At 43.8% G+C, this 26,809-nt stretch overlaps 1 protein-coding gene across 3 annotated transcripts in view; it reads right to left on the reverse strand.

Moving 5' to 3' along the window:
- The window catches only part of LOC119027839 (pyruvate carboxylase, mitochondrial-like), a 288,386-nt gene that overhangs the window by 10,811 nt on the left and 250,766 nt on the right, over positions 1–26,809 (reverse strand). For all 3 annotated transcript variants that reach the window (XM_037113321.1, XM_037113320.1, XM_037113319.1), the window contains 5 exons: positions 20,298–20,455; positions 19,305–19,391; positions 8,460–8,639; positions 4,183–4,357; positions 3,075–3,148 (listed from right to left, as the gene is read on the reverse strand). In XM_037113321.1, the coding sequence (XP_036969216.1) occupies positions 3,075–3,148; positions 4,183–4,357; positions 8,460–8,639; positions 19,305–19,391; positions 20,298–20,455 (674 nt within the window). The remainder of the gene's footprint in view (positions 1–3,074; positions 3,149–4,182; positions 4,358–8,459; positions 8,640–19,304; positions 19,392–20,297; positions 20,456–26,809) is intronic.

Below are 26,809 nucleotides of genomic sequence, written 5' to 3' on the forward strand. Positions count from 1 at the left end.
CTGGGGTGCTTAACAAGAAAGGAGTGGTGGGGGGTCTGCTCGTCTTCAGGGTCAATACGGGATCCACTCAAATCAATGTGGCTCCTGATTCTTTGATAATAATACAACAGCAGAGTAGCCGTGCTCCACATGTCCCTCCTACTGTATGACAATCAATTAACACCAGCCTGGAGCCATTACTGGGAAACAAAGAAGTAATTAAACATGGTTGCCTTTGGCCTCTGAATCGCTGTCAGCTAAATCTGTGTGTGCTCCTCATAATGAGAGAATGAAGGGTAAGATGTTGAGAGGAGAAGAAGATGATTTACACTGAAAGCTTCGTGTTAGAACTAAAGCAGAAAGATGCACGACGAGGGGAGACAACAGGGAAAGATACCGGGTGGTCGGATGGAATTTAGATTCGCTTTCACGTTGTTCATAAGTTCATAAGTGCCTTTTAAAAGAAACATTTCATCTGGGCCGTGAAAACAAAATAATAAAGAGGGGATAATAGAGGGATGACTCAGCCGTCCCTGCCGCAAACTACAACAGTTTGCTTTCAGTATAGAACTTCACAACATGCAAATGTCTTTCAAAAAGTGGATTTGAAGATACCTTGAAAATAATGATGTTGTTCTGTTTGAGAAAGAGGCTTTAAAAAGCTCTTGCTGTGGGATTCTTTTTGTCTACAGGCGCTCCTGCAGTCAGGAGAAATGTCCTTTTTGTAACTGAAACACCAGGAAGTGCTTTTCACTCGCATCACTTGAATAAAGGAAAACAGTGTCAGAGGTTTGATGCAGTAAAAGATTCAATGAACAGAAGGCTTTCAAAGGTGGGAAATCAATTTGGGGGATATATTTTGCCTTTAGAATTAGGTTGATTTCACATGGACAAAGTGAAGTTTAGAGAACTGTGGGTGTGCAAGAAACACACAGAAAAATTCTAATATTTTACCAAAAATAATTAATGTAGGTAATTGGCTAAACACATGGCTGGCTTGTTTAGTGAGCTGGTCGCCCTGAAAGTGGATTTTCTGTGCAGTTGGCTGCAGGTAATTTAAAGGTATTTACATGTATTAAGCACTTTGTTATTGGCCATATGTGAGCGACCTGTAACGTGACGTGAGATGTAAGACCCCCTCTCTCATCTGTGGACGATGTGTTTGAGCCGTTTCTTTTCTGTAGGACTCAGGTCAGATGCTCTGCTGCAGTCTGGAGGATGGAACTTAATAAATGTGGTGTGGTGCCTCGTCTCACTGTCCGTCCCTTATCTGGGGTTGGTGGCAGTAATTCACTAGGGTTCTCCTGATGTCCCTCTCCCTATTAACATTTTCCAGCTCCAGCTTTCAGGCCAGAGGAGATATAAAACCCCTCCAGAGACTTCTGCGTCTGCCCTGGGATCTCCTCCCAGTCGGACCCACCAAGACACTTCCAAAGGAAGGTGATCTGGAGGCATCCTGATCAGAGGCCTAATTAGAGGGAGCGGCTCAGAGCTCAGGCGGATCTCAGCCACCGTGTGAAGGAAACTCCCTTGGGTGGCTTGAATCACAGATCTCATAACCTTCAGTAACTTCTGAAAGCTCATGACCATGGATGAGGGATGAGACTGTAACTGTAAGCACAGTAGACTCTACATCGCACCTCACCATGCCTAGATGTGTAAGCTGTAGTGTCTGAGTTCACTACTAGATCTAATGGAATATTTTTGTATTATTCAACATTGTGTCATTGCCCTCTCTACACAATCTATTATTAAACAGCCAAATCATTCCACAAGAAAAATCCTCCTCCTAACCTCATGTTAAAGCAAGAAAAAGGTCAATTTCTGCTATAGCCTGTAGAAAAGCAATTTAAAGTTTGGAATATCTTACCAAGAACATTTCTGGTTGAGGTGACAGACTGAGTGACAGACTCTTACAACATCTCCTTCAGCAGAAAAAGCAAAATCACGCTTTGATTTGACGTTGGATTCTGACATCTGTCGCAGAGGTTACCGTCAGAACTTTCATCAGTCTCTTTGGAATTCACTCTTCTATCTGGACTTCAACAAACACTTTTCTTTTTAGTTTTGCTCATCAAAGTGTTTACTGCTGTCATTCTCCTGAAGCGCTCTCTGTCTGCGCTGCACTCTCTGCATGAAAACAGCGTCTTTAAACCTGCCGTCTCCTGTTCTGAGACAAACTCTCATCTTAAAACTCCCGTATGTTTATTCACGTGTGTTGAAACCAATTTCCAAGAGAGTTGACGGGAAATTGTTTCCTGACTCAGACGTCGATTTTCCCCTGGACGGTTTTGGTTTTTGTAGCTCTGCATGAACGAGTGACAGCCAATTACTACATCTTCTCATCAACAGATTCTTCCTGTTCCCAACTCATTTGTTTGCAAGCAATGAAAATCAACTCATTTGTTTAATTCCTACATGGGACTGCTTGTTCAGTTGCCTCCCTGATGGAGAATAAACAGCACAAGCTTTAGAAAGGAATGGCCCGCTCTCAAACATCATACGACAAAATTAATCTGTTATTTCTGTGGGGGGGAGGCCGATCTGATGGCTGGAGGGATCAGAAATGCTGTTTGTTGTTCCCTCAATGAAGTGTTCATAACTCCGTCCTCTCTGCTGTGTTATCAGCACTTCACTGTGACTCTGCACCAAACTGCATCACACCTCAGCCGTCTGCAGCGACGGGAAAAATCACTTCCTGCTGATAATGTCTGTTATTTGAGTAGCTGTTATCAAAGCAGACTTTATTAAGGAGCCTAATGAAATGTAATGCTTTTAAGTATTAAATGTATCACAGTATTAGTGGGAAAATTAAATCATAGCACTTGTTGTCACACAATTTCTAGCTGTTAATAGCTGCAAACTTTAACTGTAGTCTGTGACATTAACTCTTTTAGCTTGTGAAATTAAACTGTTTCTTCACAAGTGCAGTGTTTCTTTCTGCAGTACATGTCTCAATCATTTTAAGTCTCAATTAAGCCCAGTTAAATAGTAGAACACATATCCCAAAGCACTGGATCCTACACTTCCCATAATGCAACAGCTTTGCATAGGACTTTCCCTGTCTGGTGCCAGTCAGTGAAGTTGCTGTGTACCTCAAACTCCTCGGCAATCTTGGGTCCGTCCAAGAACAGCCTGGTGCTGAGACAGTCCACTGGACCAAAGTTAGCTGTGAAAAGACAAAAGGAAATGTTCTGTGTTATGATTTACATCCTTAATAATCACAAAGAACCAAAATCTATGATATGTAGGTGTTGGTTAAAGACTTTTTTAAACCTCATACACGCTGGACTGAACAAAGCTGCTGAGACACCTGGAGAAATACGGGGGACGCCTGTTTAAATAGAGGACTTGTTGAGTGTATTTATATCAGAGATGGAGTTAGAAAAGACTGAGGTTACAGTCAGGTGTGTTCAATCATAAGCTGCACGCGTGAAGGAAAAGCAAAGTATCTTCAGGCCAGTTGATTCACAAAGTGGTGTTTTCAACGTGACACAGACCAAAGTTTGTTTCCTGTGATGAAGGAACGACCCACCGTTCTGTCTGACTGGTTCAGGCTTCCTCGCCATCCAGGATATCGTGCTCGGGAGGGTTGGGGTTAGAGGAGCGGGGCCAGATGTGTCTGCCACAGTAAATTAAACAGATTCGCCTGGTTCCTTTTCACTAATTATAGCTTCTCGCAAACATTTCCTGACTCTGCACACCTGCAATTAAACTTGTGTTCATCCAGCCAGCTGAATGTCAAGTTTGAACATTTTTTGCCTCCTCTTAAAAGCATCCAACGGCTCCTCTCCTCCCCCTGCTGCACACTTCTAACACCTGCTTATAAAAGACCTTTATGCCATATTATGTTAATTCATGGGGTTCAGTTACACTCGCCCTGAATCTGAAGCTTGTGATTGTTTTCCAATATGTAAATCTCCTGAACTGCCAAATACAACAAGTAAAACATTTCCACCAGCTGGTTGAACTTTATAATGAGTGTTCCTGACTTAAGGTTGGCTGCCAATTTCAAGCCCCAGTAATAATACAAATGAGAATGAGAGAACAAGACTAACTGCCATTGAACCTGGACTTGTTCAATATAACCCATCCACTTTAATCAAATGCACTTAATTAAAATTTGAAATAATCCAAGTTGTTGCTTCCTATTCTTAGTCCGTTATAATTATCTAAATTCAATTGTCGGGCCGGCCCACTCACAGGTGAACTCCTTGAACTCCTGGAACACCTTGGGGTACATGGCTGCTGACATCACATCCTCGGGGGTGATGTCATCACTGTGTGCAGCTCGGAGCCCCTCCTCCAGGGCCTTGAAGTCCATGGATGGCAGCGAGGCGCCGGGACGACCCTCGATACGAGGAAGGGACTTCAGCACCTGGGATGAGAGGAGGAGGAAGTGAGGAAACGAGGGAGGAGAAGTTAAAAGACGTGAGGCTGCACAGCAGGAGAGAGGACGGGGAAACAAACAGACTACTTAAAGGTTTTGTTCAAAGTCAAACATGTGTCTTTGTGAGTGTTTTCCCAATCGTAACGTCCCCACGGGACCCTGAAGCACAAAGTGCTGTTAAACCTTCTCGTTGTACTTCACAGCTAAACATGGAGATGAAAGCTGCAGCCCGACAAAGTGACTGAGAAACTTTTAGAGGGGGAGGAAGATAGAGATACACGGCAGGTTGCTTTCAGGTAACCACAGTCTAAAAATTGATGCAAGTATTTTTCTAAAATTTGCATTAAGTGGTGCCGCTGTTGTGTTCGTATGAATATCTCCCTCCATCTCTCTCCAGTCAGGCGGCATCAGCCTATCACAGGTGACTGCAGTGTTGCAGCTCCTTCTTCAAGATAGTAGAAGAGAAAGAAAGTGGATGATTGTGGTGAGTGGAGGCTGCTATAAGACTAATGATTTGGCTTTTTACCTGCCCACGCACGTGGTTGGGATCTGACACAACTTGTAGAGACCATCGATCTTTGGCTACTAATAATGTCAGGAGGAGATATTACGTCACGGTGTTTGGCCTGAAGGCTGCTGTTTTTTTGGCTTTTCACAGATTTGCTCTGGGTGACACAGGCGCAGAGGAGACGGGGGGAGGGAGGGGCGGCTGCAGGAATCTCCATACAATTAGCCTCTTTAGTCTGAGCTTCAGAGAATGTTTCTTGGAAATATGCAAACAGAAGATAATAGCAATGATGTGTGTGTGTGTGTGTGTGTGTGTGTAAAATAATCATCGCCTAAGCCTAAATACTAAATCGGTAATCTTTACGTGTGTCTTCACTTCCTTACACATCACATTAAACACTGTGCATGTATCCACATAATGTTTGCAAGTGTGTGTGTGTGTTTCATATCTCTAGTCTTTGTGTGTGTGAGTGCACGTATGTGCGCGTTGCAGAAATCTCCAGACAAAAGAGGCCGCGGTGCAGCGCTATTAGTCACAGAGCTAACGGTTCAAAGATAGCTGACTCATCTGTGTACGCCAGAGAAAGACACTTCAAAAGACGGGCGGCTCAGTGGAGTCCCTGCTCATTAACATGGAATCCTCTGAGGATGTCCTACACCTAAACTGTTTGATTGTTTAAGTGTCGACAGACAGATAGTGACTGTGTGTGTGTGTGTGTGTGTGTGTGTGTGTGTATTAAAGACAAACTCTTCCTTCAAGGTTATTTGCTCTTTCTCCTCGTTTCTCTTACAATCACTCAAAAACACACATCCCGCTTCTCTCTTTTTATGATCCCCTTTTTTTCCTCTTATTCTCGAGTGCGGTGCTGAAGGATGCGCCACATTTTACAGTCTCATTTCTTGACTTCCTTTCTGATGACCTCCTTCTTATTCTCTGCTCGGCCCTCCTGTCTGTCTCGCTTCCTCCTCTCTTGTCCATTCTCTGTCCACCCACTCTGCAAATGGACCGTGCGTGACAGAACTAAGATGAGGAAATGCCTCAATTACCACTCTGTGCCTCAAAAGACTTTCCCCATGCATGCAAACAACTTGTGTGAGAGCGTGCGGTATAATGCTGGAATGACTGCTTGCTAACTAATTAATGCGGCCGAAGCTCCATTAAAGAAACATTACTTCCTCCATGCTGCTAGCATGCAAAAATAACCTTTCAGCTACAGCACAAAGGGACTCATGTTTTCGTGCAGCAGTGTAATATGGTGTCTGTGCCCGCATGCAAATCCTCACAAGACAGTTACTAACTAATAACATAATCACAAAGGAACTTGCATAATAGCCACACACACACACACACACACACACACAGTGAGGAACGTGGCAGCTCAGGCGACTAGCATTGCTCTGTTTTAGGAACATTATTGAATAAATAATATTTTACTTTCCTTTTATCTAACTAACGTTAGTTAGACACCAATTATTTTGATTTAGACTCAAAAAGTGCGCCGAGACAGTCGGTGAGTGACTTGCATGTAAACGCAGGCGCACACGAACGACGAGCTGCAGAATGAAAACATGGTGAAAGGAAGGAAAGATGATTTGTGCTGAACTGTGAATTTAAGAGAACGGAGAGAATGAGAGCTTCAGTGAGCTGACGGAGAAAAAAGCCTCTCTGTGTTTGTGAATTAAATATCAAGGGTGGGTTGTCTCTTGTAGGCTGGCCGAGATGAGAAGTCGGCAGCAGCTCTACATGTGTGCTCAGGATTTGCTTAGAACACCGTAATGCATGCTTCAGCTCCACTACGTTTCATCTTTGCTTAATTAAAAAGCTGGCTGGACCTCACTGAAAAAAACATTTTGCAACGCCAGAGAGCTGGAATGCAACTCTTCCTCCTCTACAACATTCAAAAGGAAGTGGAGGAAAAAGGTCAATGGTGAAAAATTTGAATTTCTGCATGTATGCATGCTGCAGAAGCCTCTGTCAGCATTACGTATTCCAGTGCCGACTGAAAATAAAGAAAAGAAGGAAACCTGAATGTAGACAGAAACTTTCCACCATCTTTGTTCTCGCCACATTTTTGTGAAACACGGGTAAGATTGAGAGACACTAATAGAGAGGTAGCAAGCACAGGGTGCATAGTGTACGTCAAAACTGAATCATGAGTGATTGTGAAGGGCGGGACTGCCTGGGAAGCTAAATGACAAATATTTGATCATATAATCTCCCGACTGTATGCCAGCTTGAGAAGACGCGGGAGAAAGGACAGCTTGATGATAAGGGTGACAGGACGACGGGAGGTAAACAAAGAGGAGGAAAGATGCTGCAGAGACAGATGAACACACGAGTGAGCGAATAAACTGAGTGATGGAATGAGTTAAGCTAAAAACAGATACGACTGCGAGATAAATTTAAGGCTGTGCATCAAAAAAGGAGCCAGTTAATGGCAGATTAATTCTATTCTAATTATCCTCTAGCTTCTCCTCCAGCATGACTGCACACAAACTGCTAAATCCTCAGTCACACATTGTGACAATCAGGGTCTCTCTCGTTTCACATTTTAGGCCCCAGCGAGCTCGCTGACAACACCTGATGAAATGCTCAACAACTGTGGATGTTTGAGGGGAAAAACTAGTTTTCATTCCTAAAAAGGGGGGGAATTGCAGTATGACTTTTTTGGGAAATGTCAAGTGCGACAATATGTCGGCAGGTTTCTCTCAGAATGTGACAAATTTGCCTTTATTTGTGTGCGCTCATGCGACCCTCCCGAGGAGGCCAGGAACTCCAGATGCACAGGAGAGTCTCTGCTTGGGTGTTTGCAGTTGTGAGGAGGGGAGACGAGAGGCAGACGGAGGAGAACAAACAAGGAGGAGATGAGAGGACAGAGTAATATCACCGTCTGGAGGTGTCGCAGGTAACCAAGCATGTGACAGAGTCTTTTAGTGCACGCATGCACACACACACACGCACGCACACATGCGCGTGCTTTTAAAGGTTGCATTCTCATTTTAAGGTTCATAATTTTATAATTGTCTACAAGGAAACGTTTACATTCTGAAAATACACTTAAACATTCATATTATTACTTTTGCTGATTGCTGCAGCACTTCTATTTAATCTGGACTTTCTGGTTTAATGCCTGTGTCTTTAAGAACCCCCTCATGAAAAGTCCAGTCTGCTCTGATTGGTCAGCTTTCACAGGCCTGAGCAAGCACTGCCCACGATGTTTCTGCATCAGCTCTGCATCAGTGTTTCAGCAGCCATGGCCACGCTGGGGACTGTATACTTGTGTTACAGAAGACCTGACGGCTCATTTGAAGAAACGGTTTCTGAATATAAGCTCTGTGCTTTGAATGTTTCAGCTTTCACAATATTTACACAGCACCGTGACTGTGAAAGTCTCACTGCAATATGTGACCTTTAAATGACTACTTTGTGGTTTAAACGACTGCATTTACCTTGGTAGATGGAGCTGTTTCTCTAATCTTAAGTGGTTCTGAACTGCCTTTAGAATTTAAATTCATGTTCAAGAATACAAGTGATCAGACATTCATCTGAGGAGAGGAAGACATGGGATGCGATCCTGCGTACCTTCGATCTGAAGGGCTCGGGGAATCCTCCGTGTGGAATCCCGATGTATCCCTGCAGGAACTCGACCACTGAGAGGGGGAAGGACAGCTCATCTGCCCTCTCCTCCACTTCTGCCCTGGTCAGGTTGTTCTGCACCATGAACTGCGCCAGGTCACCCACGATCTTAGAGGACGGAGTCACCTGAGAGAGAGAACGACACAGGTGTGAGTACAAAAGAAAGTCCCTTCTTCTGTTTAGCAAGAGGAGAATGAGGAAAAGAGGCAATATGGGCTCAGTTGAGCCCTCTGAGGTATTCATATTTCACCACAGACTGAGCACGATATGCGAGCACAGCTTCTGCACGCAGATGATATCTCAGTTTGCTTAAGATGAGGAGAGGTGCTATTATTTCTCTGTGGTGCGTGACTGCTGGCATTTTAATCTGAAAAACATCAGAAAACCTCGTGCAGAGAATCCATTCAGGATAATATTACACTTTCATGATGTAATCTTGCTTTTAGGTTTTAGCCCAATCGGTAGAAGTCACAGCATCTGTCTTGCAGGCTGCAGCATTTCTCTGTGTGAAGCCGTGTGGCTTCCTGTCAGGTAGGACTACACATCCACAGTGATTTCACCAAAAGAGAAAAGTGGTGACAGACTCTTTGTTTTAATGAAGATGCTGTCTATGAAGATTAAGCACTGAGTGACCCGGAGAGAAGAGCGGGCCGGGAGAGCCGGATGAGAGATGAAAAGATGTTTACATCTATAAAATCTCTTTAATCATTTGATTTGGCAGCCGTGAAGTAAAGCGCACAGGTCTGCTCTGTGAAAACAGACTGAACCTGGAAAAGAAGAGAGAGGAAGACGGAGCGAGGAAAACATTCATTAAAATCACATGTATTCATTCTTTCATTATTTATAATGGCATATCATTATGGTAATAGCTGTCACTATTAGCATAATGGTGATAAGTGGAGCGGTTTTTTTTTTGACTGCAAACAGGACGATGATGCAAACACCAACTGAACTCATTGCTGTTCTTCTTCAGTAATGAATGGAGACGCAGATTTAAGGATACCTGTTCACTTCCATCTGGTATCTGGGCCATTAAGGAGAGAAAGTGGTCAATTCATGTGAAACAGCAACAACAAACTGAAAGCCTGCTTCCTCAAATTGTTGAGATTTTACTATAAAATGAGAGAGAAGGTCAGAGGACAGTTGGAGGGAACAGAAACATTTTGCTGTCTTTGACCCTCAGTTTACAGGAGCTGTGAAGTTCAGCATGGACAGCTGAAGAGGTGGTGAGAACCCAGACTGGGCCCGGGAGCTACATGATGCCTATTTTGGTGGCAATTAGTTCTGTTTGCTGGTATCAGATGACAGAGAGAGAAGAGAGTGACTGGGTGAACAATTCTAGATCAAATTGACATTCCCCAAAGAATTCCTCAACAGAGAACATGACACCTATTTCTAAGATGTGATGCCAAATTATCCCGAGTCGAACGTGAAGCGCACACATGTGCTCGTACACAAACGCTGCTCTGGGACCACCGCGGCTCTCCTGGGGGTTGAGCGCCTGCGAGGCTAGCTGAGCGCCTGAAATCCTGTTAGTCTTTTGAACAAGCGCCGTGAAACGTGTGTGTGTGTTTGTCTAAGTGCCTTTGGTCTCCTGAGATGACAGAACCACCAGCTTCCTCATTTTAACCTGTTGTAGATCGGAAACGCCATCAGCACCGACACATCAGTGTTAATGTGTATAATGCTACACTTTAAGATAAACTGTGTACGGAGGCATCTTCTATATTTAGCATACAAAAGTCTTTTATCGTTAGAGTACCAGTGAAGCATGCTGCGCCTACTCTGAGCCTGAGAGCACTGCAGCATTTAAGTATTGCACTCATAACTCTTAACCAAATGCACAGATCTGATTGGCTGAGAAGCGTCACTTGAGATAATCTACTATGCATGTACTCAGTCTGTGAGTTTTTTGGGCCACGAGTGCCATAATGGCTGGGAACGGTCCAAACGATCTGTCAGAGTGAAACTGTTAGTGTTGATAGGTTCTGGTCCGGACAGGATGATGTCCAGGTAAAGCTGTTCAGCTCTTAGTGTTTGAGGGGTGACGGAGAGATAAAACAATGGCGAGCGTTGTTGTCAAGGCCGTTAGAGGGCTACACACACACACACTCATTGAACCGGGGTTACATTCAGTAACTACTTTGTTTAGTTTTTTAAATATGCGACTCATAAGATGTTTCACTCCTCAGCAACTTCCATCATCAGCCCTGTAAAAAAAAACAATGCTTCTAATTCAGAATATCATTGACTTTAAAACAAGTATTGTGGATGCAGCACACATTTTTACCTGTCGTGTTGTTTGCTAATCAATAATCAATCGGTGTAAAAGTGATAGAAGTGTGGAGCTCCAGAAACTTATGCACCATAAAGCACCTTGATTACAGCTTTTATAAGAACCACCTTCCTGAAAATCACCAGATCTTTTTCAGACTCCATGCTCAGGACCTCTGTTAGAAATCTGTCGTCAGTTCAATAAACTTTTACTTTACTGCACCAGAATAATTCAGTCAGCAGAACTGATTTGCAGAAAATCCTTGTCCCGTAATGTTAACTCAATTAAAATTCATCTTTTATTCAGGCTCATGGAGAAATGGTTTAAAACTATCTTATCAAAGCACATATTAATATCAAACAAAGTTTGGACCCTAAATCATATTTTCCATCTCGTTGACTGAGCAGCCAAACATCTTATGGGTCATAGATAAGAACTGGTATTATTCCTCTGCTTATTAAAGTTTTGGACAATATTGTGGAGGGAAACTGATTGTGTGAGCTGAGTGATTAAAGCATAAAGTGAAGTGAGTCACATTTTGTTTTGTGCTGAATCATGATGATTAAATGTTGGTAATTTACAACGAGCAGATGAGCGAGAACAGAAACGGTTGTTTAGTTTTGATGTGTTTACTGGCGAGTATTAAACAAACGACATTACAAGACCATGAAAGTCTGAAGATCTGACTGAAAGTAATCCAGCCTGAACTGTCAGTCCCACCACGTCGTCTATGGAGACAAACAACTGGATTTTCACTGGTGGAACTCCATCTGGACTCTCGTTAGACAGATCAGGGTCATATATTCTGCTTGTTGTGGCACAAGTTGTTTGAGAAATGTGTCACTGCAATTAATCTCCCAGTGACGAGCTATATCTTTTAAAAGCAGCCCGGGATGCCCGTTAACGTCCCCAAACACCGAACGCAAATATTCAAAGTGAGCCTTGAGAGCAAATCACGGCCGTCCCAGCAAGATACAAGGAAAGTTTCCTTCCTGCTGATTGAAACAAGCACTCACTTCCCCTCAGCACTTCCCCTGCTGCAGCACCTAAAGCTCACTTTGATTGGGTTAGTGAATAGAGGCGATGATGATACATTGCTTTAAGAGAACGACTGTTTACAGAAAAGCTTAAGGGATTCGAATGTGCTGCTGAAATCCCTGGAGAGGCCATTAACTTGGTATGTCTGTGCAACAAAAGCTCGCTGCTCAGTTTCTGGAAATCTATAGAAAACACAAGAAAGAAGCATGACAGTGCATTTCTCATGCCGTCTCCTTCTCTTCTCTGTCATTGTTTCCTCTGTCTTTTGGTCTCTGCAGTCCATTTTTCTCAAAGCAAAGTGAAGAATTCTCTTTATTAACCACCTTGATGAACCATCCTTCTCACTTCGTCCCTCTCCAACTCACTTCTTCTGCTCCAATCTTCTCTCGTCACACTGAAAGCCAGAAGTCTTTACTCTCTCCTCGTGAATCACCTTCTTCCTGTGCTCATCCCTCTTTCTCTCTATCCCTCTGCCAAATATCTATTTTTTTTCTTGATTCACAGTAACATCAAGAGTGTTGCTCTCATTATCAATCCCAGCTGATGAATCTCCCACCTTCGGCTCTCCCTCGGGAACTCACACATACACAGGAAAGGGAAATCTAATTTCAAACCATGCATTTGCGGCATATGATGTGTGAGCTTTTCTATATATTTAGACGAGGAGTGAGGTAAATCACATCCTGGCTGGCAAGGGTTAGAAAAATTGGATTTCCTCTGTTCCTGTCTGAAGCTCAGATTCTCACACTCTCCACTGCTGATCCCTGTCGGTCTGATAAGACAATGTTTGTGTGTCAGAGTTCACACCTCTGTCTGTAAAACCCAGAGCACACCGTTAATAATACAGCTACATTGTGAAGGGGAAGTTTAGCTTTTTAAATGTTCCATGATGTTGCTTTTCTCTCTGCAACAGCAACACTTTGGATCTTTTTGGCTCTCCCAGTAAAAATGTTTAAATGTTTATTACAGTATTTCCAACAAAAAGGATCCGATTTAATGTTAAAAGTTTAGTTTAGTTTTGCCTCTCATGTCGTCTGCTGCTCTGATACAACTGTCTGATATCTGGACAGACAACTTCACTTGTTACCACTAACTGCTGCTAGCTTGTTAGCTCGCCCATTCTTACATCTGATAATACTGTCAGGGAAACCTGGAATTTGTTTTTTACAACAGATGTGTTGCACAAATGACCAGTTCCTACATAGAATTGCTTTAATTGATACAGCAGGTAAAGCTGGAGCTCAATCTGTAGCAAAACATCGATTCATCAGTTGATTTTTCTTGTATATTAATAATCTGACAAACTCAGGCGGAGGTCAACGTGTTTGTGCCAGCCGTCCCTGCAGTGATGTCACCAAGTAAGTTCCTCCACTGTGGATATCCAAGTCGAGTCCTTCCTGTCGCTGTTGAAATCATTTCTGATCATATATACTGGAAATGACAATTGTGTAAAAAAAAATCCAAACCATCTTTCCAAATCTGAATAACATTAAACCCCCTGGTGTCATTATCTATTCCACAAATGCATTTCATCTGAAATTAATGCACACATCATCTTTGAAGCATCCCGCTTCCACCAGACTTCAAGCAGCCGAGCTAATTAGCCAAATTCCACGTTTCAGCTCTTTGCTTTACTAACACGATGTGACATAATTCACCTCGTCCTTCTGTAGTCAGTAATGTTGCTTATTCCCCTCAGCATGTGGCAGCACTCTGATCTCTCGACGTCTCTCTCACCATCGTTTAAGCTCATCTGTAACCTGGTGCAGCTCCTCATGCAGACTCATATCATCACACTCGACACACTGAGACCTGCTCCCGGCCTCCGGCTCTGCACTTTGACCGCCTCCTTCTACTGGTACCACCGTCTCCACGTACCTCATCCGTCCACCTCTCACACCGCGGCTAATGTACAGCCCTCACTAACTGCTCCTGCGTGACTCCACATGGCTGCCGACACAAAGCTGGAACTATCGTGTGTGTGTGTGTGTGTGTGTGTGTGTGTGTGTGTGTGTGTTAAAGCGTGGTGTCGATTGTGTGTGTGTGTCTTCGGCTGAAATTTGTTTTGAAATGCAACTCTATCCAAACCTGAACTCCCCTAATGGACAAAAGGATTATACCACCCAGAGCCCAGTGTGTGTGTGTGTGTGTGTGTGTGTGTGTGTGTGTGTGTGTGTGTGAGGGAGAAGAAGGCACACACACACACACACAGAGTCTATAATGCTAGCCAGCAGAGCCAGGAGTGAAGAATGGTACCTGTCAAGAGAGGGGGAGACGGGAGAGAGGAGTGATAACGAGGCTCAGTGAGGGAGGGGCGGAGCGGCGATTGAAAGATTAGGAATACATGAGAGAAGTTTAATCGAAAAAGAGGGAAAGGTGCAGATGAGAGGAAGTGAAAGCGGAAAGACAGAAGAGAGCGACAGGAAGAGTGCGGGCGAGAAAGAAAGGGATGGACAAATGAACCGAGGGGAGGAGAGACGGAGGCAAACAGACAAGAGCAATAGACATCTGCAGCCCCACAGGCGATACGAGGAGGTGCTCCACCTCCGAGTGAGACACACTGACTGTGTGAGTGTTTCAGGACTGTGGAGGTGAGCGAGTACGTGCCTGTAATTGTAAAAGGAAAGTGACAAGAGTTAAGTTGTGCAAAAAGGAAAGACACAAATGCAAACACACACACACACACACACAGTTGCACATATTGACAAGCTCATGTTGCAGCAGATGCCGAGTGAGAATACGAAGAGGAGAGAAAAGAAAGGAGGCGTTTAGGTCAGAGCGATTCATTTCCAGCCGTATGCAAATCAATGACAGTTTCTGCACTTATAACTGCCTCCAAAAGATTGGATTCTTTTATTGTGAGGAAACAAACGGAGCTGAAACCAATTAGTCGATCAACAGAAAATGAAATGGCAACAATTCTGATATTGATTCGACATTCAAGCGGTCACTTTAAAGCCTAAAAATCTCCGTTGACTGCCTCTTAAATATGGATATCTCCCGGTTCATTTGGTCTGCTGTGACACTGAATTCAATATCTTTAGATTTTTCTTCTTTTGGACCGTAGAACCAGACAAAACAAGATGTTTAAAGGAATATTGCAGCCTGTTGGGGAATAATAATTTACTTTCTTTTCCGAGAGTTAAATGAGAAGATCGATACCACACAGAGAGGGAGCACCATCAATCGCCTCCATCTCCAAGTGCCTTTCACCCAAATGTCGAACTATTCCTTTAAAGATATCATCGCAGGCCTTAAGAATGTGTGATGGACCTTTTCCACGATTTGTTGACATTTTACAATCCTTAAGATTACGAGGAAAACGCTGATAATGAAAATAATGGTTTCATGCAGCAGCAGGGACATATTTTTGCTTTTTTAGCTAAATGTTACACACATTTACTGTATGCTTACAATAATGAGACATTACATTATGAAAACAGAGCCTGTAGGCATCTGCTCATGTGTGCTTTAGTCACTTCTTTCTGTGGCTTCAGCAAATCAAGCCCTCAAGCAGAAATACTAAGCAGTTTAAGTACCGTCGCTGTTATATCTGGGTTTGTATCGAGGTGAGGCAGGTGTGCAGTTCAGGTGTGTTACAGAACATTTGTATGAAGTAGTAAAACATCACTGTCCCAGTGTGGCTCGACAGTGTCTCAGCACTCAGCTGCATAAGTTGTTTTGGCTCGGCGTTCCTTCATCAGACAGACTATTCAATGTTCTTTCAATGTCTCTAATTTAGCATTCCCTTCTCCCACGAACAGAGCGGCGTTTCACAACACTCATCTATTTTAGATAGAGACCACTGATGGGGAAAAAAAACAGCACGCGCCCAGTATAATGCAATACAATATTTAACAAGCAAAGAAGTCAGAGAGTACTGAATCATAAAAAACAGAAAATCTAGTTAGATTAAGCTAGCCAGTGCAGATGTGACCCACAGTCACTTTGAAGAGTCGCTTCAGTTTATAAAGCAACAAATGTGCTGAGTTACATCTCTGATCGCTTTAATATTTTAGTTACCCTCTAAACAGGCCCTCTGTATACAGAGTCCATTAGACCTGCAACAAGTAGTCTTTTAATTCACTAGTCGGACAGAAAATTAGCTTCCCTCTATTTTGATAATCAAATAATTATATTAGTCAGTCTTTAAGACAAAATGTAGAACATTTGCTTCCAGGTTCAGCTTGTTAAATGTAAGATTCTGCTGCTTTTTGTCCACATGGAACAAAACAATCAATGAATTCAATATTACAGCCGGTGAAAAGTACAGAGAATTAGCTCTGAATCATTAAAAGATGAATGAGTAATATAACAACTTTATTTCTTTATATATCTACAATGAATGGAAACTCGTTCATTCACTCCCTCATCACATTAAATCGTTTAAAGGAAATACGAACGATACGGTTAAATCTAAATATCTTTTTGAAAAGCAGGTTTTCAGCTCCAAAGCTCTTTTAGGAAAGAATCTGTGGCACCAAGGTTTTTTTTATCCAGGACCAAATAACTTCTAGGTGTTATACAACTACATGAATTAACCTGTTATATCATCCTTTGGGCTCCTGGATGTTTGGTAAAGATTTCAACCCAAACGATGCCGACGATGAGGGTCAAGCTTCAAAAACTCATAACTGAGAATGTTTTTGAGATGAAATGAAAACCTGACATGAAGGTCGGGCCGGAGGATTCACACTGACAGGAGCGATGGTGAATGAAGAAGTTTTGGACGTTTGGTTGGACAAAAGAAGCAGTTTGACGAGATCATTTTGCAGACTGGACAGTTGTGACGTTTTCCCTTTTTATAGACTCAATGATTAATTAATCCATTCGAAGTGAAACACACAGGAAGACGTTGTCCTGACCGTACTTGTATCCTCTACTATTCTGAAACTCCTTAAATTGAATTCTCTTTTGTGATGTACAAACCTTTAGGAGGCCCGTGCACACAGCGGTGCATCCTGACCCAGACCGCCCGCAGTCAGAGCGACAGCACAGCCTGACCTCAAACTTTCTCAGTGGACTAATCAAATCAGAATTAATGCTGAGTACGATTCTCCGGACGGATGATCATTTTATAACCCTTCATTTTTTGCTGAACAGAGCTCATTTTTAGTTGTGAATCAAATCCATGGATTCTGGCAGATGTGGTGAATTTGCAGCGGGTGCTCAGCCAGCGATGTGATGAATAACCTCAGCCGCACATGTGGAATTAATATTAAACGATAAAACAGTTAGGCTTATGAGCATTTTATGAAATACATTTTGACAAGTCGCCTGGTCTCCTGAGTAGCTTTTGATGTTGATTGGAATTAAACGAGAGCCAATGAGCCTCTCTTTTATTTTTTAATCAAGCAGCTCTGTCAGTTCAGACGCATCCTGTGATATAATATCTTGATTTTGCAAGTCAGGACATGGCACCCCCAAAAAGACACGTAATGAGAATTAATGAGCTTAGAAAAGTAAGCAATCATTTCAATGCTAATGGCTTTTACGCTAATGCTTCGATGATGATTTAACTTTTTTTTAAAGTCATAATTAGAGCTGTTTGTCTTTTTCATGCTGGGGAGGAGCGGCGCCTTTGATACAAACAGTCCTGTAAATATCCTCATTTTGTCATGCATTTGGTGTAAAGTGCTCTGGAAAATGAAGTCGTCTGACAAGCACAATCCTTCACCCACAGCTCTGAGCTGAGAAGATAAGGCTTGTGCTGAGCTGTGGATGCTTGTGTTTGTGTGGGAGAGCACGGTCGATGCATATACCTCCGTTTCTCTGCTTACTGTCAGTGCAGCGTGTCGACTTTATATCTATATCTGACTAGCACACTCCTTCTCCCTTATCGACAAGCCAACAGCGGGAGAGACGCTGCCATTGTCAAGCTAACAGGATACAACAGAGGGCATAGCAGGACCTGCAGGCACATTAAGCCAACATTGGCTTGCGCAGTGAAGCCCACCGATTCTTAATTGAATTGATAGAGAGTATGGGGAGAGGGTAAGAGAGGTCGGGGGAGAGGAATTGATGAGGAAAACAGAGAGGGGGAAGAAAATAAGGGAGCAGGGACCTGAGAAGGAAAATTGGAAGAAAGAGACACATATAGAATAAAAAAAAAAACCAGGAGGAGGCGGTGGAGTAATGGGGAATCCATGGGAGCATGTCTACGACGAGAGAGCAAAATAAGAAAGATGGCTGGGGAATGAGTGTGTGTAACACACACACACACACACACACACAGAAATGAGAAAGAGAAAGGTGAGAAACAAAGCGACAGGGCGGGATGATAACGGGAATGCAAACTAGAACAAAATAATTACACAGTGAGCATGAACGCAGCGAAAGAGGGATGAATCTATTACTAAGCTGTGATGGTAAATAATGAAGGGAGAGAAACAAAGGAATTAATGAAGGATAATGAAAAACAAAAAAGGCAGGATGGAGGTGAATTTGGGCAGAGAATGAAATTGTTGACTGCAGAACTGGCAACAGGACTCCCTCTCCATGACTACGATTAATGTGCCCTTCAGGAAATCAGCAAAAACACCAGAACTAGTTCACTGGAGTTGGCAGCCGGATTAACATACGAGTCGAGGAACACAAAGCACAAAAACTCTGCAGATCATCGCTGAATGAAATGATCCCACTGGAATAAGAGTTGCAATTCAGCTTTAAACTACCTGGTAAATATTTTCCATGTAAGAGTAAAAAGGTGGAGTAGAAAACAGAGGAAGAGGAGGAGGAGGAGGAGGAGGAGGAGGAGGAGGAGGAGGAGGAGGAGGAGGAGGAGGAGGAGGAAGAGGAAGAGGAAGAGGAGGAGGAGGAGGAGAGGAGGAGGAGGAGGAGGAGGAGCAAGATGAGGAGGAGGAAGAGGAAGAGGAAGAGAAGGAGGGGGAGGAGGAGGAGGAGGAGGAGGAGGAGGAAGAGGAATAGAAGGAGGGGGAGGAGGAGGAGGAGGAGGAAGAGGAGGAAGAGGAAGAGGAAGAGAGGAGGGGAGGAGGAAGGAGGAGGAGGAGAGGAGGAGGAGGAGGGGGAGGAGGAGAGAGGAGGAGGGGGAGGAGGAGGAGGAGGAGGGGGAGGAGGGGGAGGAGGAAGCGGAGGAGGGGGAGGGGGGAGGAGGAGGAGGAAGAGGAGGACGGGGAGGAGGAGGAGGAGGAGGAGGGGGAGGGGGAGGAGGAGGAGGAAGAGGAGGAGGAGGAGGAAGAGGAGAGGAGGAAGAGAAGGAGGGGGGAGGAGGAGGAGGAGGAAGAGGGGGAGGAGGAGGGGGAGGTGAGGCTGAAACTGAATCCAGACAGCACAGACCAGCGGACGCACCCAAACTTAATCTGGGATTGTTTGACTCGGCCAAGCAAAGAAAGAGGGTCAGAGAAACAATCAGTGTGGGAGATGATATCAAACACAGATCCATCTTTGTGCTGGTAAAACTGGCTGATGTGCAGCATCGCGGCATCTTTCACACACACTGTTTTATCTCCACGTCTCACCTTAATGAGGTCTCCCAGCAGTTTGTTGGCTTCAGTGTAGGCCTTCTTCACCTCCTTGAACTTATTCCCGAGTCCCATACTGTGAGCCTGCAAGACGAACCAGACTGATCAAACAACGGCATCATCAGACGAGTCATCACCGTTTTCTCTCTGCTCTCATGAGAAAATTAAAGTTTGAAAAAAGATTTAAGGCAAATATTCCTGTCAGTAACTGCTGTTTGGTCACTTGGTTTGAGGAAGAAAGATCTTCATCGACTGATTTTTTACACCTTAACAAACTAAATATAGAAACTTTCTTTGATTTCATGACTGAATAAACTGATCTTAATTTGACTTTGTTCATATGTGGCGGACCCTGCCACCTTTCTAGCTTCAAACAGTGTTCCGTTTGTGTTCAAAGTTAGTGCAGATGTAAGTCACTGAAGTAAAACTGAGGAAGTGCTCATTAAAACTGTAAATATTAAAATTCTTGAGTTTGAATTTCTCTAAAACTACAGAGTGCCCCTTTAATGTAAAAAAGGGTGCACAGCAGCTGTCACTTCTCCAGACTGTGACTGTGCACCGTGTTGAACCTGTGGACTCACAGCTGTACATGATGTTCCACACCAGCATTAACAAGCAGCAGAAGAAGTTGTTCAAGTGACCTGATGTCCTGATGACTGCACTTCCTCAGCTTCACTTCACTCACATCTGCACTAACACGCACAAACAAACGTGTCAAATCATGGAAATTACAGCTGTGAGAAGCAGCAGAACACAGACTGTTTCCTGTTGTTTAAACTCACACAGTGCACAAACTGCCATGAATTAAACTGTCGATGAGAGTGACAGAAGTGCACCAACACTGTAGAGGTGGAACAGTGAATACAAATGCGACGTCACACTCCCTCTTTCACTCCATTCTCAGCAAAGTTGTGAAATGCATTTTAAACAGCTTATATTGATTACTGAATTCAAAACACAATAAGAATCAACCCGAGCGTGTGGGTGTACCTGGAAGTGAAGGTTGGTGTACTGCCCCCCGGGGATCTCGTTCTCATAGACGTCGGCGTTGCCAGATTTCATGGTGGCAGTGCAGTCGAACGGCGCGTACAGGCCTCGGGCTACCTCCCAATATTCACTGTAATCAAACACCTTCTCCAGGGCGATGCCTGCAACGCAGCGGAGGAGATCAATGAGCACATTTTCTTTGAACAAGAGTCATAAGCGCTGACGTAGAGTCGTTTGAAGCAGAGCTCGCTACAAGTCTTAAGACAACAATGTAGTACAAGTGTTTTTTGAATGTGGAACATGGGAACACAACACCCCTTATAATTAAATTAACTTATTAATGAGCTGATTGAGGTTTAGTATGATTATATGCTGTATTTACCAAGATTATTGTGCATACAGAAAGGACTGTTTGCCAATTCAGCTTCAAAGCATCGATCATCTCTGTCGAGGAGTACGGAAGCTGAGAACAGCCTCACTTGCAATCTTTTCCTGATTTCAAGTTATTTCATTATCTTGAGAAAACAGCGATCAATCAGACTGTATACGTTCTGTACACACACTTTGTTAGACCATCCAAGAAGTGTTGCAGAGAGAAACTTAAAAGTCTCTCGTGTTCTTGGAATTCTGTTGTTCCAGGAAGTGGACACGGACGCTTACGTAGCAACCGGGCTGGAAAACTGTGACAGTACTGTGTTGATGACGGGGTGTGAACCTTCTCACAGATTTGATAATGTTATGAGTCATTTCATTTTTACCATACAGTACCATTCTATGCTGCTTTTTATGCTTGACATTACCATGGTTCCTATTCTCAAACTGAGGCTCGACCGAAATGTCAGCAGAGACATTTCTGCTGCCAGGAACTCACTTTCTGACAGCTCTTAAAACCTGCTGGAGGCCAGAAAATCTTGAAGCAGCCTGAACAGCAGTGTTGATAAAGTTTTTACTAGCCTGCAAGTTTGCCTGAAAATCCACTCTGCCATTGCATCTCGCCTTCGTCACATCAGAGCTGCTCATTAAACCCCTGTGATATTTTGTGATCCTTAAAGAAACACATCTGTTGCTCATGCTCACGACATCCTGCGGCAGCCGGTTAAGGTGTGCTAAAGCTCATTTACCTTGAAAAGGAAAAAGCTGCTTTCATGCCATGACAGAAATGGCAGCACAGATATTTTGGCTAATGATGACAAGAGTGAGCTTTTTTAATGAGACAAACTTAGCTCGGTACATCGTCAACAACCGAGCGACAAGCTTGAATTTTTAGGCCTCAAAGCGAGTGTGCACTCCACAAAGTGTTTGTGTGCTTCCACTGTGATCTTGGCGAGGGAAATGGAGCTACTGTGAAATTAATGTGAAATTAATGTGCAAGTGGTTGCTCCTCAAATTCAGCTGCCTGCCAAGCCAGTCAGTAATTAGGTCCATTTCCTTCTCTGTTTGAGAACACCATTTTTGTAGCTTTAATTTATGCTTCCACTGTGAAATTACAGAGTCAATTTACAATGTAAAGTGACTGCATGTTCCATGTGACATCAGCCTCTGTTGATTCAGACGTCAGCTCGGGTCACATTTTCAATACCACGTAAAGAACTCGTACTCTTGTGACTGCAAGGTCAAGATCCAAACAGTGTGACTGTGAGTTCTCCCCAAGATTACAACTCAAAGAGCTCTGTGAGATACAAACTGTGGTTACATCACACTGTGGCTGAAAGAAATACTCCTGTCTGATTCCTTTGTGATTATTTCATTTAAAATAAGACAAACTGCAGCTGTCTGACAGTGATGACACCAAATCTATTCAACACTACTGCTGCTGTGCTGGAGACATCACACTGTCCACCGCTGGTCCAGTGGTACCGAGGAAAATACATCGTAACACAGCTAGTTCAACTGAAACACATCAGTGGTCTCAAACCTCGCAGCCTCATGACCTCTTACAAGTCAGCAGTGTGTAGGTGGAGATATGTCTGTATGTCTTGTTCAAAGTTTGAGTCATTTCACCTTTAAAACACAGATAGTTTTGTTTAAATACCTGTTCAAAGTGTCCAGTATTCCACAAATAAAAACAAAGATCTGAAAACGTTTTCTCTCGTCTCTCAACCCCTCAGACGTCTCTGGTGACCCACCAGACTAAACTTCTGTACTGCACATCAAGTTCGAACTTCACCATGAGCTGCTACCACACTTACATGTCAGTATTAATCTAATAATGTCATTTCACCTGCTTCCTTGACAACAGGTGTGTCCTTTCAGTTAGACAGGACCTTTGTATCACTGAACGATGGCAGTCTGTAACTGAAACATGGGAAACCTCTTAATTCTGCCTGCAGCAGAGCTTCTGGTCCTGGTTGTTGCAGGTTTGCCACCTCTGGAGCAAAACGGGAAAACAACAGTGTTTCCATGTGTTCTCTGGTCATGTAGCATCAATTAATCTCTGCTGCTTTAAAACGTCTGTGGACGCTAACAGAGAACAGCAGAAACGAGTCTGCTCACATAAACCACCAGGTTTCACTGAACCCCTTGAAGTAACATTTTGAATGCAGGACTGTATTAACATTGTTGTCTTGGCTCTCTTACAGGATCTGAGTACTTCCTACTGCCACCATCCTGGATTTCAGAGCGAGGTTTTAACACGTCGTGTTGTGGAGCCAGCTGTGCTGCAGCCTCTGCCAGAGTGACACTTCGCTGCTCGAGCCTACAGTTTCCTGTTAATTATCCAAACACCACACCTGTGTGAGCTGGACAATCCTATGAAAGTTGACTCTGAAAGCAGCTTTGGCGACGAGTGTAGGCAGGAACATCTTCCTCATTATGATGACCGAACTCGCCTTCTGGGATTAAGAGGTTTATTTTACACTGGAAGCTATAAATATGGAGGGAACAGCTACAGATGTGGGTCAGCTGTTCAGTCAGTGAACACAGCACGGCTGATTACACTCCCCAAAATAATCAATCACTGCGCTGCAACACCATGTGGATGTGTACTGCAGACAGGCAGACACATAAGGCACATGCACCTACATGCATCAGTCATTTAGATGGCTGCCTGGCAGAGACAGAGTGCCGTCAACATGCAGCTCATTAGCAGCGCAAACGCACAAATTCAGGAGACAAACAGACGGAGTCACACACACATATCTGTACATGCGTACATTCTCTTCCAACAAAAACATACAGATGTGGAGAGAAAGCCACACACGCGCAGACACACACAGTTTGTGGTTGATGAGATGATGAGAGCTAACGAAGACGAATAGATGAAGAGGGATGAGACTCTGGAAGATCCAGGGAGGAAAGAGGGAAGGACTGACTGCAGGCGGAGGAGAAAAGGGAATGTGGACTGTTAGCAACTGGGGAATTTCTCCACAGGCTAGAAAGTTACCTACACTGTATTCTACATTCGTATTTAGAGAGTTTCACATGTTTACCTTTATTCTTTCATAAATTTGTAGCAAATGCTGATGTCAGATTTAAATAGAGTGTTCAAACAGCTTCTAAATGTTAGCAGGCAGGACAAACTTTAGACGAGGAAGATGATCGGATGTGTTATTGCATTTAAGGCCAAATTTACAAGAAGACTCAACTGATCTAGAATTTACGTAGCCAATTTGCAAAGTGTGTTAAGTTTCTTCTCACGTACCAACTCTTAAAATCACATGATTCGTTAAGGGAGTCTGGGGATATTGAGGCTACCTGCCGACTGGTTCTGAGAGCCCAAACATGTCATTTCAGCTCTGGCGGGGCCTGACAGTGTTTAATCCATCTGCCTGTCGTTGTATCGCTGCTTTGTGTGGTATGTCCACATTCTTCAGTGCGTTTGATGACTGCATTGTTGCAGCGGCCGATAATGAAACACAAGGGCCACTTTAATCTGTGGCATCATTCAACTGCATGAGTGTTTTTGAATATGTATGGTGTTTTAAATCTATGTGCGTGCACGCCGTGGCTGACTAAATAAATAATCTGAAGGCTTTAAGACAAATTAATTAACCAGCGGAGTGTGAAGAAGCGTTCGGCAGTTCTTCAGGACAAAGAGATACCGTGGGAGATGCTGAGGGAGGGGAAAGGAAAGAGCACACAGAGAAGGAGTGAAACAGGCATGTAAAGTGCTGTTAATTGCTTTGTTGAGTGAGAGGGAGGGAGAAGGAGGAGGACGATGGAGAGACAATGTTAAAGAAGCGGGGGTGATGGGAAGAGGCCTGAGAGGCGAGGGAGGGAGATAAAGAGGCAGCGCGCACTGCAAAGCACTGATTACTGCTTCGTAACGGAGATGGGAGAAAGAGGGGAGGCAGTGAAGAGAAAGGCAGCAAACAGACTGAGGTCAGGAAGGCAGGGGAGTATCCAAGGCAGAGCTCCACTTGATTAAAAAAGTACCGAGATAGGCAAACGCAGACGGAAACGAGAGGAGGGAGACATGAAGAGAGCCAGAGATGAAAAAGGACTGACGAGCACGAGGTGACAGGTATGAAAAAAGGTGGCAGCAGGAAGTTTGTCTGCATGTGCATGAATAATGCATGTACCTGGGTCAACTCGGGACAGAGTACAGGTATGCACGTGTGTGTGTGTGTGTGTGTGTGTGTGTGTGTGTGTGTCATTCTGCATCTCAATCTCAAGTGAAACAAATTGAAATTCCATGAACACCCCTCCACTGTTGAAAACCTCTGGCTCTTCAGTAACGACCTTGTCTTTGTCTGACTCTCTGGTTTTCTTTCTGTACGCTCACTAGTTAATATTCAGTCACTAAACTGGACTGTGTCTGGATGATGGGAGACATGACACGCTATCGAGCTTTGATGCCGTCCAACAGTGCTGGATAGGAACCTGTTGCGCTCGGCTGTGGGTTCCATGTGTAGACGGTGAGAGCAGCAGTGAAGTAGGAGGTTTTCTTCCTTTCTGTAGCACAAGTCACACATCACACTCAAAACTCAGCATGCCTTAATAGCTCCGTAGCTGTGTTGCTTTATGGGCTATTACAGAATTTGCTTCCTCCTCTGCGACAGATTCCTCTCTGTATGACTGTTAAATGTGGCTCCAGAAACAATGAGCCTAGCAAAAGAAACCCATTCACAGTGAAGGACACCCTGAGGGACAAACAGCACCCAGACCTGATGTTTACTGCCATCCTCCGCTTTACAACACCAGTGTAGCCGCACTGAAAATATTAATGGGACAATGTCTTGTCTGTTTGGCCACTCATCCATGGGAATTAGGTATCACGAAATACAACTAAACTGACCCGCAGGGAGTACAGCAATGGCTTTTCAACACAGGCTTAAACCCTTGACAGCATTAACAGCCAGAGCCATCTTGTCACTTTGGAGCGAGAAGTGACCATATCTGGCTGAGCTTGGGGGGGAACCTGAGGACACGCTGTGGCAGCGAGCCAGCTGTCAATCACAAGCATGGAACACCTACAGCACACCCTGCTGGAGCGTCTCTTAAATCAAACCATCATCTACGAAATGAACGTCGTGCTGTAATGAACAGAAGAATTACTGCGTCGGGTTATACGCCCCCACGCACCAGTCAAGTTCCTGCTCCAGAGCTGTGGGCTGAATAATGACCAGAATATAATGATGTCGCAGTGCATTTCATCTCTGAACTTACAGATATATAATGTCATGATTACACAGTTCTGTCCCTTTCACCCTGGAGTCCAGGTGAATGTTTGTGCCAAATTTAAAGAAATTGCCTTAATGTGATTTTTTTTTTTAGATAATGTGTTGACAAGACAAGGGACGAATGTACGAGAAAACATAAAGCCTCCGGCCACGACTGTCACCAGTGCAGAGGGTTAAAACTCTATAGTAGTGACTCAGACCATGAACTCATCAGGAAACTGTTTGCTGAGGGAATAAAGCGAGTGAGAAGTAGGGTCATTTTCTCATAAGCTTACATAAAATCAGAAACCAGTGGAGTCGCTCATCCTTTGGCCGTGTCTCACACAGTGAAACGCTGCTGTTCAGGCTCATATTCAGTTAAACGTTTTAATATTTTAGGATGGAATTTCACACAATTGCAACAAATCTGTTACCATGGGACACAACCAGTCATCAATGGACCACATGATTATTATGAGAAATAATGCCTCTCTCATCCCCAGAGGCAAGAAAACTGCCTGCGTCATCAGAGCAGAATACGAGGAGGACTTGGCGTCCACCAATTTGTCCATTTAAAAAAAAAAACCCTCAGCATTTCGCCCCCACACAGCGTCAAACAGCTTATAATGTTAATAGTACCCAGCACTCCAGCAGCAGACAGTGCATTAGCCGTGTAGTGTGGCTATAGTATAAACAACATTAGCAGGGGTTTTGCTGGTTCTGAGTAAATGGAAATGAGCTATCAGATGTAGTTAGCAGAGCCGAGGCGGTTTTCCCAATTGCATTGCATTCATCTACATAACTAAGCAGCAAACGTCCCATCACTTCTAATTCCTTTGGCCTCATGTTCCTTTGACTTTTTCAACCGGATGCTTTAATATATTTCACACTCTGCACCCATCGCTGTGGGAGGCG

The sequence above is a fragment of the Acanthopagrus latus genome, chromosome 10, assembly GCF_904848185.1.
Source record: "Acanthopagrus latus isolate v.2019 chromosome 10, fAcaLat1.1, whole genome shotgun sequence".
NCBI classification, from domain to species: domain Eukaryota; kingdom Metazoa; phylum Chordata; class Actinopteri; order Spariformes; family Sparidae; genus Acanthopagrus; species Acanthopagrus latus.